The sequence below is a fragment of the Salvia hispanica genome, chromosome 3 (assembly GCF_029641045.1).
Source record: "Salvia hispanica isolate PSC_SH4W2 chromosome 3, Shi_PSC_v1, whole genome shotgun sequence".
Classification (NCBI taxonomy): Eukaryota; Viridiplantae; Streptophyta; class Magnoliopsida; order Lamiales; family Lamiaceae; genus Salvia; species Salvia hispanica.
The window spans coordinates 7,060,356-7,085,304 of record NC_142694.1 but is presented as its reverse complement, the minus strand read 5'-3'; the positions used below and the strand labels follow the sequence as shown (position 1 = coordinate 7,085,304).

The following is a 24,949-nucleotide window of genomic DNA, read 5'->3' as shown; positions in this document are numbered from 1 at the left end:
AGATCTACAATATTCTTATGAATATTCTTATAGATCTAGAATATTCCATTTAACAACTATATTAAAATAGATCTTGGAGTACTCTATTGTAGATCAAGACATTCTTCATCAATCTTGAATAAAATTCATAGATCTAGAATGTTCTTTAGCCGATCTAGAGTATTCACTTATAGATCTAAAATATTCTTTATTGATCCATGTAATTTTGAAAAAACAAGATTAAACCCACATAATCAGAGCCTAAAAGCATGGCTCTGATACCAGTTATTGGGGATAATCGCAGCGGAAATTGCAAATTAAATAAATCCACATAAGAATCTATTTAGGTGATTATGTGGGTCGATTCAATTTCATGCTTGAACATGTAGAGACATATAATTGCGCAATTAATCACATAATTTAATTTAAATTATGTTGTTGAATACTTACAACAATGATTCTCCAAAGAATCGAAGTGGCTTGCTACTTCTCCACGTGTAGATCTTGAAGCTTGATTATGAATGCAAGACCAAAGATCTTCTAACCTATGACCCTTAACTCTATAGATCTAAATTCCTTGTGGGAGGAATCTCTTAGAAATTATAAGAATCTTGAAGGAGAAGACAAGAAAGCCAAGTGTGGAGGCTAGGGTTTGTGATAACATGTGTGTCTCCTCCTTACATTCTTATTTATAGAGTTTATGATGGGCTAGGTTAGGGATCTATGGGGCTTGGATTGGGCCTCCCTAATTGGACCTTCTTTACTAATTAAATTATAACCCATAATTTAATATAAGGCCAATGGAATATTTCTTGTGCCACTATAGAAGAAATATTGACCGCCCATCCAATCCATGATTACAAGCAATCCGGGTTAACCTCTTTAATATATTATTTCCCGTGTCTAAGACTTTCTATATCCATTAATTAATTTGTAGTCTGCTATAGACTTTAAATTAATTAATATCTTTATTTCCAAGAGTTTGTCTAGTACGAGATGTATATTAAAAATATACTTTTCCTTTTCTATTTATTCTTGGATTAAATCCAAACCGGCCGGGTTTCTGAATAATAGAACTTCTCTCGAACACCACTTGTGGATATAGTCAAACCGCGCAGGCACACGATTCAATGTAATAATAAAACTGACACCATTCTAGTTATTAATTACTAATACCCAAGATATCAGGAATATTGGGTTATGAAAAAACCCGCACCTATTGATAAGTCAAAGCAGCGTATGATTAAATAACGTGTGTCCTATATTATTACAAAGATTAGGAAATATTAAATCTCCAAGACATCGTCTTACAGTTGATAGCAACAAAGACGTGTCTATACTTTAGATCCATTCAATGCTATACCACACCAGTGTCACTAGTCATTCTCAAGGTAAAGACGACTTTCAGATGGACACTGCAACCTTTCACGATAGGTAGCCAAAGCCTATCTAGGTTGTGAAAAAGTTTTACTTCTACAAGGTACCGGTTGGGCCACCTACTGTGATGACCTGTTCCACGACCCAACCTTCAATGTAGAAGACTTAGACTGATTTTACTTTCCGGCGTTTTAATTATATAATTTAATATATAATTAAATACGGTCAATACCCATTAAAGTAAAATACACAGTGTGAAGAAAACATTTATTATTCTCATTAAATGAAGAGTGTTTACAATATACAAGCAATTTATCAAATTCAAAAACTCGAAAAATGCTTTTTAGTATATATGTTCCAACAATCCACACTTTGGAGGCCAGTGACGAAGGTTGGGTCCTATGTTCCATGACTGACTCTCCCAATTCAGATTTTGAAATTGCAGATTATCTAATTGCACAGGCCAGGCAACAACTACGGGACCTCACGGCTGACTTTCCGGCAGCCCTCTGCCCGAGTGGCACCCTCCCCCCCAGCCGGCGGACAGATCACAGGATCACACTCCAGCCGGGGTCGCTCCCGGTTTCGATTCGTCCCTACAGGTACAATCACCTTCAAAAGGACGAGATGGAACGCCTAGTGGCTGAAATGCTGGCTTCAGGGGTTATTCAACCAAGCACGAGCCCCTACTCCAGCCCAGTTCTCCTTGTGCGTAAGAAAGATGGGTCGTGGCGTTTCTGCGTTGATTACCGAGAGCTCAACAAACGCACGGTCCCAGACAAGTACCCGATCCCAGTGATCCAGGAGCTACTGGACGAGCTGCACGGCGCGCAATGGTTTAGTAAGCTGGATTTAAAGGCGGGGTATCATCAAATCCGTGTGACACCCTCCGACGTCCACAAAATGGCTTTTCGGACTCATTCAGGCCATTATGACTTCCTCGTCATGCCGTTCGGCCCAACCAACGTGCCTGCTACGTTTCAGAGTTTGATGAACGACATCTTCAGACCACTCTTGAGAAAGCACGTTCTAGTGTTCTTTGACGACATCTTGGTCTATAGCAAGTCATGGGAGGCACACCTTCATCACCTTCGGCAGGTTTTTCACATTCTGCAGACCCATTCTCTAGTGGTTAATCCAAAAAAATGCCTTTTAGGCCGCCAAGATGTGGAATACCTGGGTCACATTGTCTCGGCCGAAGGCGTGAAGATGGATCCAGCAAAGGTATCTGCGGTGGTTCGCTGGCCGATGCCGATGTCGCTGAAAGCAGTTCGTGGAATTTTAGGCCTAACGGGTTACTATCGGCGTTTCATCCGCGATTACGGAAAGATAGCTGCCCCACTAACAGCTCTCCTTAAGAAACCCGATACCCCGACTCCGAAGAAGCATTGAGTATGGCCAGCTGAAGCGAACAAGGCCTTTCATGAGCTAAAAGCCGCACTGACATCGGCACCACTCCTACGCGCCCCAAATTTTTCCAAAGAGTTCGTCATCGAGTGCGACGCGTCGGGTCGCGGTTTGGGTGCTGTCTTGATGCAGGAGCAGCAACCCATAGCCTACTTCAGCAAGCCCTTGGCGCCACGATGGTTGTCTAAATCGGCGTACGAGAAGGAATTGATGGGCCTTGTGTTGGCCATCCACCATTGGCGGCCATATCTGCTGGGTCGGCGGTTTGTTGTTCGCACGGACCAGCGAAGCCTGAAACACCTCCTAGCCCAGCCTCTGTCCACCCCAGCTCAACAAAATTGGGCTGCCAAGCTCTTGGGCTATGAGTTCTCCATCGTGTATAAGGAGGGGAGACTGAATAGGGCGGCAGACGCTCTCTCTCGCCGGGATGACGAAGTGGTGGAACTTGCTGCACTATCACGGCCTAGATGGATCAACTGGTCGGAGGCCCAGTCGATGGTGGAGTCGGATGCCACACTAGCAAAAATCAAGGCTGCCCTGGAGGAGGGTAGGCCTGCGGCAGCGCATTACGCGCTCAACCACGGGGTCCTTTTCTATAAAGGTCGTTTTGTGATACCAGCAAAGTCCCCTTGGACGACGAAATTGATGGCGGAATTCCACATTACACCCAGCGGGGGACACGTCGACGCCTTCCGGACTTATCGCCGCCTTGCGTCTAACGTATACTGGCCTGGGATGGTCAAGCACGTCACCGATTTTGTAGCAGCTTGCGCTACGTGCCAGAAAAATAAGGCGGATACACAGGCACCGGCGGGCCTCTTAGCTCCGCTGCCCATTTCGGAGCGTGTATGGGACGACGTAAGCATGGACTTTTTGTCGGGACTCCCGAAGGCTGGTGGTGTAGATTGCGTGTTTGTGGTGGTTGATAGATTGTCGAAGTATGCTCATTTCATCGCGCTCCGCCATCCGTTTTCAGCAAGGCAGGTCGCGGATGCGTTCGTTAAAGAAGTGGTTCGCCTGCATGGGATCCCACGATCCATAGTATCCGACCGCGATCCCATTTTTATCAGCTCCTTTTGGCAAGAACTCTTCAGGGCAACAGGTACGAAACTCAAAATGAGCTCCGCCTATCATCCCGAAACCGACGGTCAGACAGAGGTACTAAATCGCTGCCTTCAAACATATCTGAGGTGTTTTTCTTCCGATCGACCTAGGCAGTGGAACAGGTGGCTGCCGTGGGCGGAGTACTGTTATAATACTAGCACTCATTCCGCATCTGGTATGTCCCCCTTTGAGGTGGTGTATGGTCGCCCACCCCCAACTCTCCACGACTTTTTGCCAGGGGAAGTGCGCGCCCAGGCAGTTTTGGAGCATTTGCGCTCACGGGACGAAGTACTGCTCCAGCTCCGCCGCCACTTGGAGCGTGCCCAGCAGCGGATGTCCGCCGCCGCGAACAAGCACCAGAGAGACGTTGAGTTTGCGGTGGGGGATTTGGTGTACTTGAGGTTCCGCCCCCATCGTCAATCCTCATTATTCGCGGCCGAGAACCGGAAGCTTGCTCCTAGATTTTTTGGCCCTTTCCGCGTCGTGGCGAGAATCGGTCGAACGGCCTATCGCTTGGATTTGCTGGCAGGGTCGCGGATCCACCCGGTCTTTCATGCCTCCCTGTTAAAACGAGCGGTGGGAACGGAGGAGCCGGACCTGACATTGCCTGACTCAGTTGAGGAGGCCGAGCCCCCTTGTCTGCCAGAGACTGTGTTGGAAAAGCGAGGGGTGGTCCGCGAGGGAGAGTCCGTGGACCAGGTGCTGGTCAAGTGGCAGGGTCGTGAGAATGACGAGGCAACATGGATGGACGTTTCAGATATGCGTGGGCAGTTTCCTTACTTTAGCCTTGAGGACAAGGCTGTTTCGGCCGGCGGCGCAGTTGATACGCCGTGGAGGGTCTTCCAGCGTGGAGATAGGAAGGTGGTTTGGCCCAGTAGTTCGGCGAAGTGGAGAGGGAAAGAAGGAAAGCAGTTACACAGATATCTCGACTATAGTTATTTAATATTTGAAGATTAGTTTGTTGCACTTATTTCTCTTTTCAGTTATTGTAAAGTCTATATATTGGGAAGCCTTAGACGATGGAAATCATCTGGGAAAACCTAGTATATTGGACGACTTAGTTTCGTAGGCCTCTGCGGAGGATTTCTGTTCATTGTTCATTTCTCTGTTCTCATAATAAAGTCGAGTTCCCTTTTTTTCTCTTTCTACTGTTGTTCAACTGCATAAACACTTGAGCACCTCTTGTGCTCTTCTTGTGGCGGCCTTCACTCTATCAATATCCGTGCAAAAAAAAATTCTGAATTGGATCCTCTCCATCGAATTGGCTTGATGTTGATGATGATGTCTGTATAAAGAAAATTCTCAGCCATGAGTAATTCATTAATTAAAATATATAAATATTCCTCAACGTTGACATTGTACAAATTCAAACCCAAATTGCCCAATGCACTCAGCTTTTTCGATGCCCTAATTTTGGATTCCAAAACACCTAGTACTATTTTTTGCGTGTTACTTTTTTGACATTTTTGGAGTACCTCTTTTTAACGTAAGAATCCACTGCACTCGTATTTATATTTATCGCGCATTTAATATTTGTAATGTTACTATAGTCTAATTAAAAAAAATGGAATTTATGAGATTGAACATAATAAATAAGTCATGGTTTAAGAATGAGAGTTAACCCCTAAAATATCAAAGAGGTAGGAAGGGAGGTAATGGTACAATATATAATAAATAAGTTGTATATAAGTCGTTATGATGGTTGAAGAATGAAAGTGAACCATAATAAAAAAAAAATAGGGATGGAGCTACTGCATATAGTGGGTTCAGCGGTAACTTTACATGTCAAATGAAGTTACAAGCTATCGGTGACGGGGTCATGCGATCCCTGCCACACCTAAATTTATTGGGATCAATTTTTCTTGCGTGCAAATATTTTTTAACACACATTGCAATTTTACTACATGTGTAATTGTAATGCTATATACTCCTCTCCGGTTAGAAATCAATTTGGCTGAATTAATGTTTAGGAAAAAACAGCAACATATATATTGTTCATAAAAAAGTAGAGATAATACTCATACTAGTAGCTAGTTAAGAAGCAAATAAGTGTACCATATTTATTATACGCTATTTTAAAGATTTTGCAGCAAGTCATGATAACTTTTTAATTTAAAAGTTAGTTTCACGATTTGTCATTCTCAATCAATTTTCCAAACGCCTCAAACACAAAAGTATACAATCGAAACCAGCTGTTTTTCATTATATAGTCTCTCTTTCACGGTTTCACGTCTCTCACCTCTATCTCTTGACATCTCACTTTCTTTCTTTCTTCTTAGTATTTTGTTATTCAGTGTTTTCAGGGACTTCTTATATTTTGCATTAAAGAAAGATAATACTTTTCTTCACATTATCATGTCTCTTATTTTACTATATTTCCATTGTAACTTTTTACTATTATTTTTATAAAATGAGTGCAGAAAAGTCAACGGGACTACTAAAATGAGACGGAGGGAATATTTTATAGTCGTTTGTGTAAAATTATTTTTTAATAATTCTTGTCACCTGTATAATTTAGCCACACAAAAAACTAAATATTTCTATGTTCTCTGCTCTATGTGAAAGTATTGTTTTCTAATGATCATGTGTTTGATTTTAGAATCATACATATTCGATTTCCTTTCAACTTATACTTTTAAGCAAAAAAATAGAGTAATCAAGTACTACTACGAGTTTTTTGACGGACAAAACATATCTAGCACAGTAAGGGAGGGATCGTACGTTATTTCTTTTGTACAGGGTATTATTTTGTATTTATAGATATTTAATGTTTAAATTTCTTTTAATTTTCAAAATAGATTTAGTGGGAAAACTTAAAATCCAGCTCATTCCAAAAAGAATACTCGCTTCCCACGTATGTAAGAATCTATTATGACGTGTAAAGGACAAAAGAGCAGAAATCACCATTAGCTGTATGCAATTTCCCTTTTGATTACCGTATTGTGTGAATTTTAAGGTTTTAAGTACATTATCACACATACCGACATCGTGGGTATATAGGTGTATAATACTAGTATATGCTCTATTTTCTTGGTATTCCTTTTTGGTTTCCAAATATTATTTGATTGAGCATTTAATTTTGAATTTATTATATTCGCATGTGTTATGGTTAGTATTTTGTTAGTAGTAGTATTATATATGGCCGGGCATAAATTGTTTCTATTATACTATTTTAGTCTACTATTATTTTATTCATAAAACTATGAGTGTGTTCTCGTTATGGCTAACTATATTAATATTTTGACCAAAAAAATTGCATAATTGTAGAAGAGAAGTGAGAAGCAATAATTATTGTCAATAAACCAAAGGGCTGCTTAATCTATTTTAATTTTGAGCAATAGTTGACCTAAGAGGTTTTGAGTAATTTAGCTCCCCTTTGTGGAATCATTTCACTAGTGGATTCTACTATGGTTTACTTAGAGGAAGATTAACATATTTGTGTTACTATTGAGAGATGCTCAATATTCGGATCAAGGAATAAAAGTGAGTTTCTACGTTTCTGCTTACCTTTTCCTTTTTTCATTTTTAAAAGTTAAAACTCAAATAAATAAATTAAAGCAAACTTCAAGTTGATCGTGAATATATAAAGTCATATGCAATTAAAAAATAAACAATATAATTGAGGGGCCATGAAAAGAAACAATATTAATTGGTTTCTAACAGTTGTTTTATACCACATTGTGATAAGATAAGATAGGATGAGACTGCAGTCTACAACCAATTAGAGTATGTAGTGGCACATATGATTAAGTAGTAGATTATAACCTCCTATCAATTAACAGCTACATGTGAATGTGATAATACTAAAATAATTGTAAGTTTACTATCATGAAAACTTCGTAGTCAACATCAACTACAAATCTTTTCATGGTTTGAATGTTTACCTACTTTCAGAAATATCTGCCGTGATTTCATTTACAAAACACAAGAGTATATAAATACTAGGGGCTTGTTTGATAACTTAGTAATGCCAAGAAATAGATACGTATCTTCATATTTCTATCCGTTTGATAGTCTATTTAGCCTACCACATTAGCTCTTGTTTTTTGTTATGGCCCATCTCGGCCCGCTGAAATGGACTAGAAATGAAATGATATGTAACTTACAATTTTGTAGAGATACAAATCTGTCTGATTTTGTGTACCCAAAAATAAAATATTACTCCCTTTTATACCCTTTTTTCACATTCTTCTCGTCCAGCACCAATTCTCATCTTCCATCTCCAACTCTTCTCCAAGCAACTCACATCTGCCAACTGTTAAAGTGAAAGTGAAATTTTCACTGCATTGCCACTGCACACTCGCATCTTTTTATTTTATGCACTGTACCTATTCCAAAATTTTCACTCTTGGATCCAAAAATGTGTACCTCCCTTTATTTCCTCATATTTTCTTTTCCTCATTTGTAAAGTTCGTTCCACCGGCGAAGAAGAGGAAAGCCGATATGATGATATTATACTGTTGAAAATTTTGAAATGGAGGTATGGCCAAATGAGTTGGGTTTCTTTTTGGGGGAGATCTATAGCTCGCCTCATATGAGGGTTTTCGAGCAGGTGACTTTCTACGAAGTTTTTTGTCATTTTATTGATCTCAATGGTAATTTGTTGCACATTAGTCAAGCTAACAACAGCTGTGTTTTTGCTATGGCTGATTTTGATCAATATGTCCCCTTTTAGGTTTATGAAGATGGTGAATTTGTTTCCTAGCAGCCGATGGAGATATACAATTTAGAAGGACAAATTTATAAATATATATTATTTACTTGGATATTAATATTCACTATCAAACACAAGTCACTAATAATTAATTATTTAACTAGCTTATCAAACGTATTAAAGTAAAATTAATTTGTTTCGTAACATGGATCTAAATCTTGATCGTTTCCTATCTTGGGCATATCCCACACCACTTATCAAACGAGCCCCTAGCTATCTAAGAGATGGGGCTTAAGTTGGTTGATTTCATGAATCAAAATGTTGTTTTTTATTACTAATGCAAAATTAGTAAAGTAAAATAGAGTCAATATTAAAAAAAAAATTATTATTACGTGTGAAAAATGAAATTTACTAAGTACTACTACCTTATTAAATGGTTAAACTTATCATAAACGGATATGGTATGAACTAATTTTGTTAACTGGATAAAACTAGAAAAACATTGCTATTATTTGTGGAATGTTTCTCACAATCAGTTTTTAATTTTTATGGAAATTTTCTCACATTTTATTACCATTATATATCTACTACAATATTATTTATAACTTAATACTTATATAACACATTGCTTCAATAACTTTTTCATTTACGTATCTTTTCAACACAATGTCAACACAACATCAACACAATATCAACATACTGTAAAATTTTAAGATTTTAATAATACAATATCAACCTTGACACTGTGTTTGATATAAATTTTCTGCTATTACTTTTTCATCTATTGATATTTTTTAATGGCCAAAATCATAATTTAGAGTTTGTACAATATATGAGTTTGCATTTGATTACATTCTCCTTATATAACACATTACTTCAATAACTTTTTTATTTATGTATCTTTACATAAGATTTTTTTAAAGAGGGATATAGCTAAATGAGTGTATTTGTTAATTTATCTTCGTAAAATGTATGTTTTGAAATAATTGTTTATAACAAAAAAATTATATTCCCTCTGTTCCCAAAGAGTATAAACTTTGGGTTTGACACGAGTTTTAATGCATTATTGGTAAAGTAAGAGAGGGATAAATAGAGAAAGTTTTTTAAAGTATTGTTATTGGAGAATGAGTCTCATCTCATTATAGAGAAGAGAATTTTCAAAATTAAAATGTTCATACACTTTAGGGATGAACAAAAAAAGAAATAATGCATACTGATGTTCAGAGACAGATGTTCAGAAGGGATAAATAAAATAGGTATTGAACCATGTGAGTGTTGATTATGTTAGGTTTGGTATACTGAAAAGCATGTTTCGAGCAAGTTTCGTTCGAATAGAATATTGCTTGTATACGTAAAACTCTATAATCCACGTTTAACCCAATTCAGTATTATTCGAGTAGTTTCGCATAGAATCAGTATATTATTACATTGTGTTTGCTTGTGCATTTATAAGATGTTTTATAAACATTTAAATGTATAAGAAGCAAACAAAGTCTAAGTCTTTTGCTTAGTAGACTGGTTGTGGGCGTCGTCCACTTTAAGGTAACACAGTCGGTTCTATGCAATGCTTTGCAAAAGAAAAAGAAGAATTTCACAACCCAGATAGGCTTAGACTACCTATCGTGAAAGGTTGCAATGTCAGTCCGATTATTTCTAAGCCTTTCTGAAATAAGATGACGTTGGTGTGGTATAGCACTGTGCTATCTACTGAAAGACTAGGTCTTGATAAAATACTATTTCTTAATCTACATACGTTAGCATTGAGCATACGGTATTGATTATGCACTACTTTGACTTATCAAATGGTGCGAGTTTTTCGCAACCCAATAATCCTGATATATTGGGTAGTGGTGATTAATATCTAGCGGTGCTAGGATTGCTATTATGTTGAATCGCGCACGAGGTGAGTCTCGTTTGATAATGTCCTCAAGAGGAGCTCGAACAAGGTTTTATTATTCGGGAAACTGGCCAGTTGGAGTTTTACTACTCTATGAATAATAAATAAGTGCTTCTTGCTAAGTCCACTCTTGGAATTAATAAGATATTAATTAATTAAGTCCATAGCAGACATTAATTAATTAATGGACATTTATATCTTAAGCACGGGAAATAAATAATAAACAAAATGGAAACCCGGATTACTTGTAGTTTCGGGTTTGGATGGGGAGTGCAATATTACTTCTGTAGTGGTTGCTCGTAATATTCCAATATAAGCTTGTATTAAATTGTGGGTTCAATTTAATTAGTAAAAAGCTAATTGGGAAGCCCATATCCAAAACCTTCCATAGATCCCTGACTGGGCCCAATATGAACTTAATATAAATAGGAGAATAAAGGAGAGACAGAATCACGATTATTATTAGATGAAATTTCGTCCCCCTCTCTAATTTGAGAGGAGCTCGAAAATTCTCTCAGCTCTCCTCCGTGAGATTTTTCTGTCTTCTTTTTATTCGAATCCTAGTATTTTGATAAGATCAGCCCACCCTGATATCGAGATACAGTTCGGGAACCAGTCAGAAGATCTGTGGTCTAGTATTGAAGATCATCACGTGGAGAAGGCGCGAGCAATCGTCGATTCTTTGGAGAATCAAATCGGTAACCCTAAACCGTAGAATTCATGTTTTAGGATTTGCTTTTTCTAAGTATGAATTATTTGCGTTCTAGCATGTAATTATCTGTTTAACATGTGAATTGATTAATCGCATAATCAGTCAAATAGATCCGTGTCTAATTTATTTATTTTGTATAAGTCTTCCGCTGTGAAGGGGCACCAAACCAAACCAGCAGATTAACGCAAATGAAGCCAAATCATTGTATTGTACTTGTACTTGGTTTAAACTGGCCCACCACCTCCATCCAAAATCATTTTTGTCTTGTTTTTATGGGATCATGATTCATTGCACATGATCAAAGACATATTAACTTTCCAACTTATTTTTAGTAATATTATCACAACTTCACACGGCCATACAAATTCATTATCTTTGGCCAACAAACTTCCATTTTAAAGGGTAAAGTTAAATTGTTGTACACTAGGAGTGTCTAAATTATTTTTGGTAAGTAACAATTCGAGTGTGATTTTAGCTGGCTTGTGTCCTTGGCACATGTCTAAAGTCTAAAACATTGCTACTTCAGTGTATGATCGTTTATCAAATTTTATTGGAGTCGATAATATACATACTACTAGTATCATTTCAATTACTACTAAAGAAACTATGGACTCTATCAAAAAGTCTAATATTGCGGATGCAAATTGCGTTTTTAGTTGATTTCTTGAAAAACATCACCTAATTTTTTCCTCTCTTATTTTATCCAAATATGAAATTTTTATATGCATTGAACAATTAATTCAGTATGTTACAAAAATGAAATTGGATGCCTTTGAGCTATGTTTCGGAAGAAAGGTGAAATAGTAACATTTAAAATTACTGTCTATCTCTATTCACTTCGGGTACATTCTCTTATTAAGACTAATGTAATAAATATAATTGGAGTCCTTTTCATTTTCTTAAATTATATAGAAAGACTGCTTTAGTACAATAGTACAAATCCCTTTCTACAAGTATAATGCAGTACACATGTCGTGCTTAATGCCTAGGTCCCCTCAAAATATAAAGGGCTAATTAACTGTCGATTTATAATTTCAAACCATTTTTTGAAAATACTACTCTCGATTTATAATTTCAAACCATGTTTTGAAAATACTACTCCCTCCGTCCCACATTTGTAGTACTCCCTCTGTTCCATAGTAATGGAGGCAAAACTTTTCGGCACGGAGATTAAGAAAAATTGTGTTAGGTGAGTTAAGTAAAGAGAGAATAAAGTGAAAAATGAAAAAGGTAGAGAGATGAAGATAGAAAAAAGTAAAAGAGAGTAAAGTAGGTGTGGAAAAATATGTTGACTTTTAATAAAAAGGGAAATGACTCTATTACTATGGAACGGACGGAAATGGAAAAATGCCCCTATTACTATGGAACGGGGGGAGTAATATTTAGTTATGGCACGGATTTTAAGGAAGTGGTGGAATGTGTAATTAATGAAGTGAGAGGTGGAGTGTGTAATAAATGAAGTGAGTTGGTGGAGTGAGATGATGGAGTGTGTAATAAATGAAGTGAGATGATGGAGTGTGTAATAAATTAAGTGAGTTGGTGGGTCCCTTTTTGACTTTTTTATTTTTTATTTTTGTTTTGATTTATTTTAATGTAGATAATGATATTTGGGTGTAATTTTAGTGAATAATGGGGTAAAATTTTATGTGCAAATATGGTAAACTCTAAATGTTACTCCAAATGTGGGACGGACTTTTATGGCAAAATGTTACTACAAATCTGGGACGGAGGGAGTATAATTTATCAATTTTATGATTTCAGCACTCAAATTTTTCCAACAAGTGATATCTGATATTCTACCATATTTCAATCCATATAAACGATTTACTATAGCGAAATTCGTTTTACATGATGAATGTCACACGACAAGTATTACAATTGCAAAAAATTAAAGGTTGTGTGTAGCTCAATATTATTAATAATAATTGTGATCAGGTTGTGTTAATCCAATAATGAATCCAAATATTTAATATTTATACACGGTCAAGACTTATAACATAGTATTATAGAAATAATGAGTGTCTGATTCTGAATTATATAAATGGCACCATTTCATGGTATTAGGTATAATGTTAGATCTGAATGATATAATTTGGCTTCATTTATGAGTTTTAAAACATTATTTGTTGTCGTCATTCAGTTGTCACTTTCATATTTTGTCATCTTAAAATATGAAAAATCAGTCCATCAAGTTGAGAAAATGTACAACTCTTCATTTACAATCCTGTTTCCATTGAAGCTAATTGCAATTATTGAGTTCAAATTGCGGAACTTCAACCTCACCTTGTCAAAAATCAATTAACAATTCCAAACAACATTTTTTGTTTTTTTAGTTAAATTATTTAACTATTGGCTAATTCAAGTCTTCAAGTTGCGCAAAGTTTGATAATAACTGTAATTAAAATTTTCATCCTTCGTTTTACTGTTGCAAAATTCGATCTCCTAATATGAAAGACATCAAACATCATTCCCAAATCAGATTCCTCTCTCTCTGTGTCGACAACTATAAAAGCCCACCTCCCTCCATTAAAGCAGCTCTCTCACACTACTACTTGCAAGTACACTTCTCTCTCTATCTCTTTCATCTTTGAAAAAGGTAGAAAGACAAGTGAAGTAAATGTATGCACCGCTAGTGCACCCTTACTTCCCTCAAGAAGTTCACCACTTTGAAGACTTTGGCTGCTCTCACAAGCCCAATGCTTCATCGGTAACTAATCTTTCCATTTTCTTGAATTCTTCTCTGCGTTAAAAAAAGATTGCAAAAATTTGATCTTTTCCCCCTTTTCTGTTGGGGGTTTCATATCTTCATTCTGCTTTTCTTTTCTATTTTTATGTTTCTCCAAAACATAGGTTGATTCAATTGAATTGTGACATTTTCAACCTCGTCTTAACATGGAGGCGGCAAGAATTCCCATTTGGTTGCTATAAAACTTGACCAACATGAACCAAAAAAGGCAAACCTAATTTCTAAGTTTGAATCTAATTTCCCACTAAGCATAAATGGAAAGCATTTGGAGTTGAGACATAAATATTGGAGCATGAATAATATCACAATCATTAGTTCCGTGTTCTTCACAAACTTGTCAATTCCTCTTTCCAGAACACATGATATAAATAGACCTCGAATATCATTGCACAAAAACAAGTCTTTTTCGTGAAAATGTTATCCTTTTCATGCCAACTTGTGGCTCTGGATTCCCCCTTTTCGACCAACTTATGCCGATTAATGATGAAAAGGGTGGGATTTTTTTAACAAAATTGTGCTTTTTTTTAAGGAATTTTGGTTTGTGGATGAAAATATCTTTGTTTCCTTGGAAAAAGGGTTGATCTAACTGTTTCTTGTCTTTTCATCTGCTAAATTGTTTTGTAGGATGTAATTGATGCTTATAGAATTAGTATCTTGGCTAGGTTATTTTAATCTTAGTTTATATTCTAATTAGTAGTAGGTGACAACTTGTAGCGGTCGAGTCACTCGTCGTTGCTTGATTCCTTCATGTAAGCGCAGCTCTACTGGTCGCTTCTCCTCCAACCAATAGGTTGTGTTGGAGTCACCATGGCCACGAGGGTAAACGAAGAACCATTATTGGTCCTCTTTAATGAATATGCCGTGTTGATTTTGCCAGCTGGTTTTCATCTATGTTGTAATGCATACATATTGCTTAGGCTGTCTAGACTCTAGAACTGCCTTGCAACAACTTCTCTCTCTATATGGCCAAAAAACTTTTCCTACTTTGTTGTGGTAGGCCAGTTTCAGTGGGCTTGATAGTTGATTTTAGGTCTCTCTCCTTTGTTATTTCTTGTTTACTTGGGAGTTTTCTGTTGATATATGATATCATCTATTAATGTATTGTGGCTATTGAGATACTGGAAACGTTACGCATTTCAGTAAAAATGCTTGATTATAACGTATTTTATCGGCTACCATGCTTGTATATATATGCGATGGTTTCTTGAACTTGATTCAGAGATATGCTACTTGCTGCAGGGCACACCAAACAGCTATGTTCAGGCGTTTGCTGTCTCTGATGACAACATCTGGGGTGAAGGAGATCTGTTCAACGCCCCCCAACCAGTTATCGAGGAGCCTGTCATGGGCCTTGATCCTATGACAGTTGCCATATCAATGATCTCTTGTGGAGAAGATGCCATCTCCCCTCAGTCATTGAGTGTGTCGGACGTTGAGTCGTCGATTGAGAGTGGGCAGCTCCTCAGCGAGGTCTTCTACGAGTGCAGGAAGGATATTTTGGCAAAGGAAGGAAACGAAACTCCGCTCTCTGAAGTCCTCAGCATCAACATCCCTACTGTCAAGAGTACTAGTGATGAGAAGATGTTGATAGATGAGAAGTCGTCTGTCGAATGTTCATTTCAGAAGAGTGTTAGCTCCAGTTGTCTGAGATCGATGGACAACGACGTCCATGAGGCTCCCCTGAGGCCCAGCTTTCTTGATTTTGCAGTTGAAGACTTCGAAGCTGCTTATGGGATGCGACGAGCATACAGTGAAGGAGACATAAAGGTATCAATCAAGTTGAATTAAATTGGTTGAAACAAGCATCATTTTCGATCCTTCTTGGTTGTGCTGTTGAGACGTATAGATGATTCTTGACAGTGGAGTTTTGATGACAGGCTCTTTGTAATGGTAGCATAAACCACGTCGAATCGCCAATGGGGCAAGTGCGAGTGATGAGCAGTTGCCTTTCTGAGGTCCGACGGGAGAAGCTATCAAGATACTGGAGTAAGAAGTCCAAGAGAAATTTTGGCAGAAAAATCAAGGTAAATCCAAAAGGCCCTTTTCATTTGTTGCATTTGAGGAGTTCACTTCTCTTCTTCGTCCTATTGTCGGTGATGGTGATGCACCACATCTGCCTTCCCCTCCCGACCCTATGAGTTTCGTTCTGGATCCAGCATTGGTCGTTGTAGTAAGTTGTTGCTTTGCTTGGTTGCAGTATGCTTGCAGGAAAGCTCTGGCGGATAGCCAGCCGAGAGTTCGAGGAAGATTTGCAAAGACGGAAGAAACAGAAGCTGGGAAGAAGCTATGAAGCATAGGAGAGAGTGAGTAGTTGTTAGAGTTTATGTAGTGAAGAAGCAAACAAGATGAAGATGATGGTGGTGGTGTAAGGAATACTAATAAGCTTAATTTGTTTGTTTGGCGTAGCAGCTCAGCTAAGACAATAATTAGCCTTTGTAGATTAAATCAAATGTTCGTTTAGATTATTATGTAGGGAGTACTACTTTTTAATAATTCCATAAACACTATAAATAACGTCTTTTGTTTCTCATCTTCAATCTTTTTAACTAGGGTGTGCTTGAACCGCCGGCTGCCTCCACTCCATTATCCTCCCCCGCGCCCCTTTGTTGTGGATGCTCTTAAATCCTTATAGCATTATCGCACCTGAAACATTTCTAGCCATTATAAGAGGATAAAGGCATCAATTCATCCATTTTGCCTTTATACTTCTGACTCAATCTCTAACTAATTAACCAGACTGTTAACTATCTCCACCTAGAAAATACTCTACTATACTAAAATAATTGAATCATCGTAGGTACTAATAAACCGTAATGAGATTTAACTATCGTCTTTAACCCCTGACCAAGTAGATCGCGACCCAGAAGAAAAAGGTCAATGGATCTTTCTTTTATTTCCTGTTTTAGCAAAATTATGTAACTAGATTACCTCTTTCTAAAGTCGTAACCTTAAAATCATGGAAGAATATTAAACCAAATTTTATTAAAAACAAATTGTCAGTGAATTTCATATCCATGAGTAATTGTAATAAAGAAAATTATTGAATCGGGCGGCCACCCACAAGCTCTGCGCCGACTCCGCTGCGAGTCGTTCTCCTTCGCAGCGGCAGCCCAATAATATGGTTATTTTCGATTTCAGATGTACAATACCATAACCCCAAAAAATACTAGTAGTAGGTAGGTACTAATCGAAGAAATGTTCAACGATGGCAAAACTTTCAAATGAAACTCATCAATTATTGCTCTCTAAAATCGAGCCCCAACCATAAAAATTAAAGACAATCCATTCTTCAAGTACTCATGCATCCTTCGACCCGCACACGCACACGCACACGCACACTTACAATGGCGGATGCCTCGATCCAGGTTTGGGACCGTGAGCTGAAAAACTTCATTAAATTCGGTTTTTAAAATTAAACAGCGACCCCACCATGGAAGGTAGGCCGGAGGCTTTCTTCGACCCTTTCCTTTATAGGAAAAACTCAACCAACTTTGGATTTGGTTGGCGCCAGACCAATTGAATCTACTCGATCAACTTTGTGTACTCTACAAAAATAAATATATATTTTAAAAGAAAATTTCTTTCTTTCTCCATTACACTTTGTTTCTCTTCTTCACCATATCAGCAGAGAACCAGAAAATTTTTAAAAAAAACATACGTAAACTACAATCCAGACAACCATAGAAATTCTGTCTATTATACGAGGTTGTCACCATCACAATCACAACGCGGAATCTTCACTTCACACACCAACGCTTCTTCGTTTCTCAAACTACACGTACAATTTGTTGTATCTATACATTCCAATCCAAATACAATTCCAAATTCTGCCGCTCCACCAAAATTTATCTTCAATCAATTACAATGCCAAAATAATAATAATAAAACGTGCTGAATTATATACATACACACTCCGTGTATATATATGTATATAAAATTAGCGCACCTATCTCGCTTTCTCTCTCATCGACTTGCAGTTAGAGAGAGAAAAGGTCTCGCTTGCTTCATCCAGAGATCCCTATTCCGATACTGCTCCCTCAACGCCGGGAATTTGCTTCTCTCCTCGACTTTCCCTTCAATTGAGGCCGGAAATTTATCCGGTTCCACTGCCGGCCGAGCTTCCTTACGCCGCTGGAGTTTGTAGTCGTAATTAGGGTTTTCAACTGAGTGAATTGGGAGTTTTTGAGGAGGATGATAGTGAAGAAGAGCTTGAAAACGGTAATGCCGATTATGAAACGGTGCCGAGTCGGTGACTCGGCCGGTGATGACGACGACTTATCGGTCAATCGGAAGAAACGCAAAACTTCCAATCATTACTTTCCTCTGCATCTCCTTGGAGAGGCCGCCGCCGGTATAATTCCATTCAATGGTTATGGTGTTCAAAAAATTGCCGCGGAGGCTCCAGTTGGAGGCGGCGGCGAGGCTTCGGAATCGAGGTCTGAGCAGACGTCAAAATCGAAGGAGGTATCAAGGCCGCCGCTGGTGAGGACCTCGCGAGGGAGGGTCCAGGTATTGCCTTCACGATTCAATGATTCGATTCTCGATAATTGGAAGAAAGAGAGTAAGAATGCTGTTAGAGAGGATACAGAATATGTTCCGGTGAAACAGAAGGACAATAAATCGAGCTCGAAACCCCTCAGGATTCGCGGCGATGCGAACGTTCCTAGGAAACAGAGCGAATGCCGCAAGTTTTCGCCTCTGTCTGTGGATGAGATTGCGGAATTGAGGAATGAAGATGGTTATGATGATGATGAGTGTATAGATATGTCTAGTATTGATAGATTGTATAGTACCAAAGATTTTGGTGAAGGTGATATAGTTTGGGCGATACCTGGGAAGCATTGTCCTGCTTGGCCTGCAATCGTGCTCAATCATGAGTTGCAGGTGCCAACGCAAGTGTTCAACTATCGGATTGCTGGTGCAGTTTGCGTAATGTTCTTTGGTTATTCTGGCAACGGAACACAAAGGGTAAATTATGTGCTCGTATTTTATGTTCTTTTTTTGGCTTTCCAACTGTAATACCTAACAGATGTTTGCTTGTGACAAAGAACATGGTTGGTGGGATTGCATGCACTTATTTTGGCACGCCTTTTTTTATTTGGGCAGGACTATGCATGGATTAAAAGCGGGAGGATATTTCCATTTGTTGACTACGTGGACAGGTAGTTATTTTTGTTTTTTTCTTCTCCCCTGTACCCCCTTTTTGTTTCTCCCCTCTCAATTGGTGGTGGGTGTGTGTGGAGTTGGAAGCGATGTAAATTTTGTTGCCGTAGGTTCCAGGGGCAGACTGAACTCAATGATAGCAAGCCTGGTGATCTTCGTTCTGCAATAGAGGAGGCTTTTCTAGCTGAAAATGGCTTCAACGAGATGTTGATGGTTGAAATCAGTGCCGCAGCTGGCAAGTCGCACTATCCTCACTCTCTTAGGAGACGGGTGTTTGAGGCTACTGGTTTAAATCAGGATCAGCAGTGCAGCTCTGCAGAACCGGTGTGTTGATAGCATTCATCATATGATGATTTGGTTCGCCTGTTAGTGTTCCATGCATCCTGTACTACTTTTTTTTTGTGTGGAAATTGGACGTCTGGCCCAGCTCCGATCATTCCTCAAATATTGTTCAATTTAATTTTGTGTTTCAATTTAGTAAATATATTTATAGAAAATACTAAAATTGCCTGCTTTAATATCACAAAGTTAAGAAGATTTCATCTTTCCTAGCAGGATGCTCATTTAAAGAAAGAATCACAATGTTGTGAAGCATGTGGAACAAGCCTTGCTCCTTACTTGTCAAAGAAAGTAGTTCCTGGTACCAATCGTCTATGTACTTCTTGCACCAGGGTTTGTTGCTCGCTATACTCAGCTGCATTCTTAAGTCATCTTCCAGTATCATCTACAGGTCTTTCTAGTTAACTGATGATTGCTTCTTTTGTGTTTCAGTTGAAAAAAATGAAACACTATTGTGGCATATGCAAAAAGATTCGGAACCAATCGGATAATGGAACATGGGTAATATTATGTTTAAGCTTTTGGTAGCTTATCTGTATTGATATGTCCTCTGATATGTGGTTGCTATTTTCTCCTAATCATTGTTTCTCATAAAAATATCAGGTGCGATGTAATGGTTGTAAAGTCTGGGTCCATGCAGAGTGTGACAAAGTTTCGAAAAGAAATTTCAAGGTCTCCTTCCATGCACTGCATTCACAATTTCAAGGATCTGAAATTTATTGTTTTATGAAACAACTCTCTCTGATTCCAGGATCTGGCAGCAAGTGATTATTACTGCCCTGAATGCAAAGCTAGGTTCAATTTTGAGCTATCTGATTCCGAAACTTTGCAGTCTAAGTAAGTTATGCTTGCTCTGTTTTTTCTACTGTATTAGTTTTGTATTGTCTGCAATTCAAAATCCTTTTGTCGCCCCAATTCTGAGAGTAATGATCTCTGGTGCAGAAACAAGAAAAAGAATGGCAAATTTGCATTGCCTGACAAGGTTGCTGTCGTTTGCTGTGGTGTTGAGGGAATTTACTATCCAAGTCTCCATTTGTAAGTTTTAGTTATGTTTCCACTTTCATCTACTCTGGATACTTTACACGTCCTATGATTTTCTGAAAGCAACATTTCCATCTTTTCACCCTTTGCAGAGTTGTTTGCAAGTGTGGGTGTTGTGGAATGGAGAAGCAGGCACTTAGTGAATGGGAACGGCACACGGGATCGAAAACGAAGAACTGGAAATCAAGTGTCAGGGTGAAAGGCTCCTTGCTGCCTCTTGAGCAATGGGTGTGTTCTCAAAGCTAGTCTGTCTTTCAAATTTCTGTCTATTTTCCTGGAGCATGTTTGAAAGGGTTGTAGCTGTATGCATAAGTTATCCAGTTTAGGGGATTGCTGATAGAAGATTTGCTTATTTAATTGTTATTGAAACTTTCATGACATACTGTGTCAAACACGTCCATTTTTAAGGTCATTTCCTTTAATAGATGTTACAGATGGCCGAATGCCATGAACGTAGCCTTGTTCCTGCTAAATCTGTCAAGCGGCCTTCTCTCAAAGTGCGGAAGCAGAAGTTGCTGAATTTCCTACAAGGTTCGCTCCTAAGCTCTGCGTTAATGCTCATGTTCTGTTGAAATATATATGCTGCTCTATCCACTGATGCACGAATTATAACTTAGCTGTTTTTGACATGATAGAGCACTATGAACCTGTTTGTGCGAAGTGGACAACAGAAAGGTGTGCAGTATGTCGTTGGGTTGAAGATTGGGACTTCAACAAAATTATTATTTGTATTAGGTATATGTCCAACTTGGCTCCATTTTTTGCTGTTAAATACGTGTATGTTCTTCAAACGTACTCCTTGTGATGAATGCGAGGTTGATTTTTCATTGATACTCTCAGATGTCAAATAGCCGTTCATCAAGAATGCTATGGAGCAAGACATGTTAGTGATTTTACTTCATGGGTCTGTAGAGCCTGCGAAACACCTGATATTGAGAGGGAATGTTGCCTCTGTCCTGTGAAAGGTGTGAATCTTCTCACATGCTTTCCCTTATTTAGAAATAAAATCATTAAATCATAAGCGCTTGCTGGTTTTTTGTCTGTTGATATCATGGTCTAACTTAAATTTGTTGGAAATATGTACGTTTTGCTTGTTTTGGCCTTCTTTATGTGGAATTCAACTCCAGTGTAACCGCTGACTGGGAAATTTTATGCATAAGTGTTTGGTTAGTGGCAGTCATTAGTTGGTGAGTTGTTCTGATTTAGAAACAAAAGTTTATAGAAGGAAAGAGGAAAGCATTAGGATACATCTGATGTTCTTTTGAAAAGTTTGCCAAGCAATTGATATTCTGTTCCCTCCCCTCGAAATATCCAGTCAGGGTACTTACTACAAAGAGGAGAAATAACCAATGAAGTTAATTACATCTCAAGTACCTAGATTCTGTTTTCTAGTAATATACTATGTAACTCAATAAATATCTTGTCCAGGGAAATATAATCTCCATTGAAAAGTACAAAAAAGCTGACTAACCTTCAATTTTTTACCATTATATGTATTTTCCAAAATAGGGGGTGCTTTGAAGCCTATGGACATTGCTCCTTTGTGGGTTCACATCACTTGTGCTTGGTTTCAACCTGAAGTTTCTTTTGCAAGTGATGAAAAGATGGAGCCTGCCCTTGGAATATTGAGAATTCCTTCAAGCTCTTTTGTGAAGGTAATGTTTCTACAACTCATGAACCTAATTATTCTTAGGCATGTTTCAAGTTTTCCCATGGTAATATATATCTTCTGTTGTTCTGTTTGGTTAGTTATTTATACATTGCCCTTACCTGAAACCTGATGGTGATGTTGTTGCAGATTTTTTAATATACTTCACCAAATCTTTTACTATTTCCTTACTAAATGAGGATGTTTATTTATGTTGCAGATCTGTGTGGTTTGCAAACAAATCCACGGTTCTTGTACGCAATGTTGCAAGTGTTCCACCTATTACCATGCAATGTGCGCGTCAAGAGCAGGGTATCGCATGGAGGTGAGAAGCGACTAATTTTCATGTCTTTTGTGTGTTTGAGCTAGTTCATGCAGTAAATTAATTGGATTCCAGGGGAATATATTATGCAATTCTTCACTGAGTGTATTGCAAAATGCAGTTGCATTGCCTGGAGAAGAATGGAAAACAATTTACGAAAATGGTTTCATACTGTGCCTATCACAGGTATTACTATTTGCGTATTTCTTTTAATATAGTAATAGCTTTGGTGGTTATTATGCTGAGTCCTGCCTTGTATGGATGCATCATTACTCTTTCCACCTTTGTTGTGTAGGGCTCCCAATCCAGATACAGTTTTGATTGTAGAAACCCCAAAGGGGACTTTCTCTACCAAAAGCTTGCTTCAAAGTAAAAGACACATGGGAGCAAGGTTAATTTCAACTAGCAGATTGAAACTTGAGGAACCTTCTCCAGAAGATACTGAGGAGGTGGATCCATTTTCCGCCGCCAGATGTCGCGTCTACAAAAGAACAAAAAAGGTTCATGCAACAATAGTTTTTCATTATGCATATTTGACAAGTTATAACAATTTTATGTATCCTATTTTGATCTTTCTTTCATATTCTTGCTTGCTAGCAGACAAGAAAGGAGGCCATTCCTCACCAAATTATGGGACCTCGTCATCATCCTATGAGTGCAATACTGAATTTAAATGCAAACAGAGTAAATTTCATCAACCTTGCAATTTTATTTCTTTTATCTATTTCTTAACTGAAAGCCTTCTACTTAACTCCTATACCTTCTGAAACAGAAAATAGAGAAGCCTAACTTCTCCACTTTCAGAGAACGGCTTCATCATTTACAGGTAATATAAAGTTGTTGATGTGTTTCTAGTGATGGTCTGGAGGTTGACATGTGACGTCATTTATACTTGTTTATGCATCCAGAAAACGGAAAAAGATAAAGTGTGCTTTGGTCGATCTGCAATACATGGATGGGGCCTGTTTGCACGTAGGAACATCCAGGAAGGAGAAATGGTAATTCCTCTTAACTATTTATTCATTTACAGTAAGTCAAGACTGTAGAAGAGATATAGGAAGAATACATCGTCTACTAGTCGTCTTCCAGTAGCACAGATCACGAACAGGGCATTTACTTTGAGTGCTAGGGAGGATTTATAAAAAATTATCCAATCAAATCCACTGTTTACTATGATGGACTGATTAATGGAGATTTGTAGGACCATCTTAACATTCAAATAATCTTAAGTCATATTTTATCAATCTATCGTATCACTCAAACCAAATCCCCCTTAGTAATTATATGAGGGATTTGGCTCTAAATTTCATTTGGTTGTCAGGTTGTTGAATATCGTGGTGAGCAGGTCAGACGCAGCGTTGCAGATCTTAGAGAGGCTCGATATCGAGCACAGGGAAAAGACTGCTATGTGAGATGATTCTTTCTAGATTTGATTGTTTTTGACATAATATGTTCCCTTCCCCACCCACACCCACAGTTACACTTCAGACATGTACTAATTAAATTTTATATCTGCTCAGTTATTCAAAATAAGTGAAGAAGTTGTGGTAGATGCCACAGATGCAGGAAACATCGCTCGGTTAATAAACCACTCAGTAAGTTTTCTCAAAAAAGAGCTACTGTGCCCAGTTTATTAGCAAGTTTGTCCTGTTTTTGTTGCATTTGTTTGATTTTTAATGATCATCATTCCAGTGTATGCCCAACTGCTATGCGAGGATAATGAGTGTGGGTGATGGCGAAAGCAGAATTGTACTCATTGCTAAGATGAATGTGCCTGCTGGGGATGAATTAACGTATCTCTCTCGCTCTCCCTCTCTTTTTATATCTCATAAGACACAGCTAGAGTTTTAACTGTTACTTTTTGGCGCATCTTGGCAGGTATGACTATTTGTTTGATCCTGATGAACCTGAAGAATTCAAAGTTCCCTGCATGTGTAACGCTCCAAGTTGTCGAAAATTCATGAACTAGGTTACGCCGACATAGCCATTGTTTCCTTTGAAGGAACTCTAACTTGTTTCCTCTTTGCAGAAGACCTCACCAATCAGTCTACTAACTTTGTAAAGTTTTTTTTTCTTTCTTTTTTTGCTTCAAAAAAAAATGTAATTTTTCCCCTATTTTGAGAGCAGTTTAGAGGGTTACAAATAATGGTCATTGCTCAATAGAGGGTAGAGCTTGATGCAGTTTTGTGTGAATCACAAGTAAGAAGCATGTAGTTCAAGAATGATATGGCATCATTTATTGAAAAAAATGTTTGTGATGGACATTATCTTTTCTTTTCTATTTTTATAAAACGCAGACCATGGTCTTAAAGTCTTGGAGTTGACCCACATAAGCTCAATGACGATCCACTCAACCCACCATTCGGCCAATCTTCTCATCCAACTGAATCTCAGTCCGAGCAAAACCACTGGCTTGGGATTGGTTAGCCGCCAACTCCCCAAAGCATCGACCGATAAAGCAGAGGCTTCCAAAACTAAAGCTTCATATAGTGTATTCGGTTGGGAGCAACAAAAAGATCTTCTAGTGCTACGTCCCACATTGAAATTAAAATTAGTATCT

The 24,949-nt window shown here is 38.1% G+C and overlaps 2 protein-coding genes across 6 annotated transcripts; both read left to right on the top strand.

The window, feature by feature from the left end:
- Positions 1–13,621: 13,621 nt before the first annotated feature.
- LOC125208927 (uncharacterized) lies at positions 13,622–16,406 on the top strand. 3 transcript variants are annotated; one of them, XM_048108457.2, is made up of 4 exons: positions 13,622–13,837; positions 15,116–15,643; positions 15,754–15,900; positions 16,074–16,406. In XM_048108457.2, the coding sequence occupies exons 1-4, from the start codon at positions 13,748–13,750 to the stop codon at positions 16,164–16,166; spliced, it is 858 nt and encodes a 285-aa protein (XP_047964414.2). In that variant the 5' UTR covers positions 13,622–13,747; the 3' UTR covers positions 16,167–16,406. The 3 variants fall into 3 exon arrangements, with proteins under 3 accessions (XP_047964414.2, XP_047964415.2, XP_047964416.2); XM_048108458.2 differs by lacking the exon at positions 13,622–13,837 and adding an exon at positions 14,223–14,368; XM_048108459.2 differs by lacking the exon at positions 13,622–13,837 and adding an exon at positions 14,419–14,695.
- Positions 16,407–17,568: 1,162 nt separating this feature from the next.
- On the top strand, positions 17,569–24,651 carry LOC125214676 (histone-lysine N-methyltransferase ATX4-like). 3 transcript variants are annotated; one of them, XM_048115795.2, is made up of 23 exons: positions 17,569–18,844; positions 18,983–19,038; positions 19,150–19,363; positions 19,592–19,711; positions 19,811–19,879; positions 19,982–20,050; positions 20,130–20,215; positions 20,321–20,413; positions 20,512–20,647; positions 20,845–20,950; positions 21,055–21,154; positions 21,260–21,384; positions 21,929–22,074; positions 22,288–22,392; positions 22,511–22,575; positions 22,685–22,889; positions 22,987–23,073; positions 23,162–23,215; positions 23,298–23,387; positions 23,711–23,797; positions 23,910–23,984; positions 24,082–24,182; positions 24,268–24,651. In XM_048115795.2, exons 1-23 carry the CDS (start codon positions 18,068–18,070, stop codon positions 24,356–24,358), a joined length of 3,057 nt encoding a protein of 1,018 aa, XP_047971752.1. In that variant the 5' UTR covers positions 17,569–18,067; the 3' UTR covers positions 24,359–24,651. The 3 variants fall into 3 exon arrangements, with proteins under 3 accessions (XP_047971752.1, XP_047971754.1, XP_047971753.1); XM_048115797.2 differs by having other exon boundaries at positions 17,571–18,844; positions 19,595–19,711; XM_048115796.2 differs by having other exon boundaries at positions 17,572–18,844; positions 22,990–23,073.
- Positions 24,652–24,949: the final 298 nt, after the last annotated feature.

What these genes read in the sequence shown, in the direction of transcription:
- LOC125208927 (XM_048108457.2), top strand. Translation starts at nt 13,748, where the DNA reads ATGTATGCACCGCTAGTGCACCCTTACTTCCCTCAAGAAGTTCACCAC. An exon ending in ACAAGCCCAATGCTTCATCG is followed by an intron (nt 13,838 to 15,115) that starts GTAACTAATCTT and finishes TACTTGCTGCAG; the next exon opens with GGCACACCAAACAGCTATGT. An exon ending in ACAGTGAAGGAGACATAAAG is followed by an intron (nt 15,644 to 15,753) that starts GTATCAATCAAG and finishes TTTTGATGACAG; the next exon opens with GCTCTTTGTAATGGTAGCAT.
- LOC125214676 (XM_048115795.2), top strand. Translation starts at nt 18,068, where the DNA reads ATGATAGTGAAGAAGAGCTTGAAAACGGTAATGCCGATTATGAAACGG. An exon ending in AGTGCAGCTCTGCAGAACCG is followed by an intron (nt 19,364 to 19,591) that starts GTGTGTTGATAG and finishes CATCTTTCCTAG; the next exon opens with CAGGATGCTCATTTAAAGAA. An exon ending in CTTCAAGCTCTTTTGTGAAG is followed by an intron (nt 22,075 to 22,287) that starts GTAATGTTTCTA and finishes TTTATGTTGCAG; the next exon opens with ATCTGTGTGGTTTGCAAACA.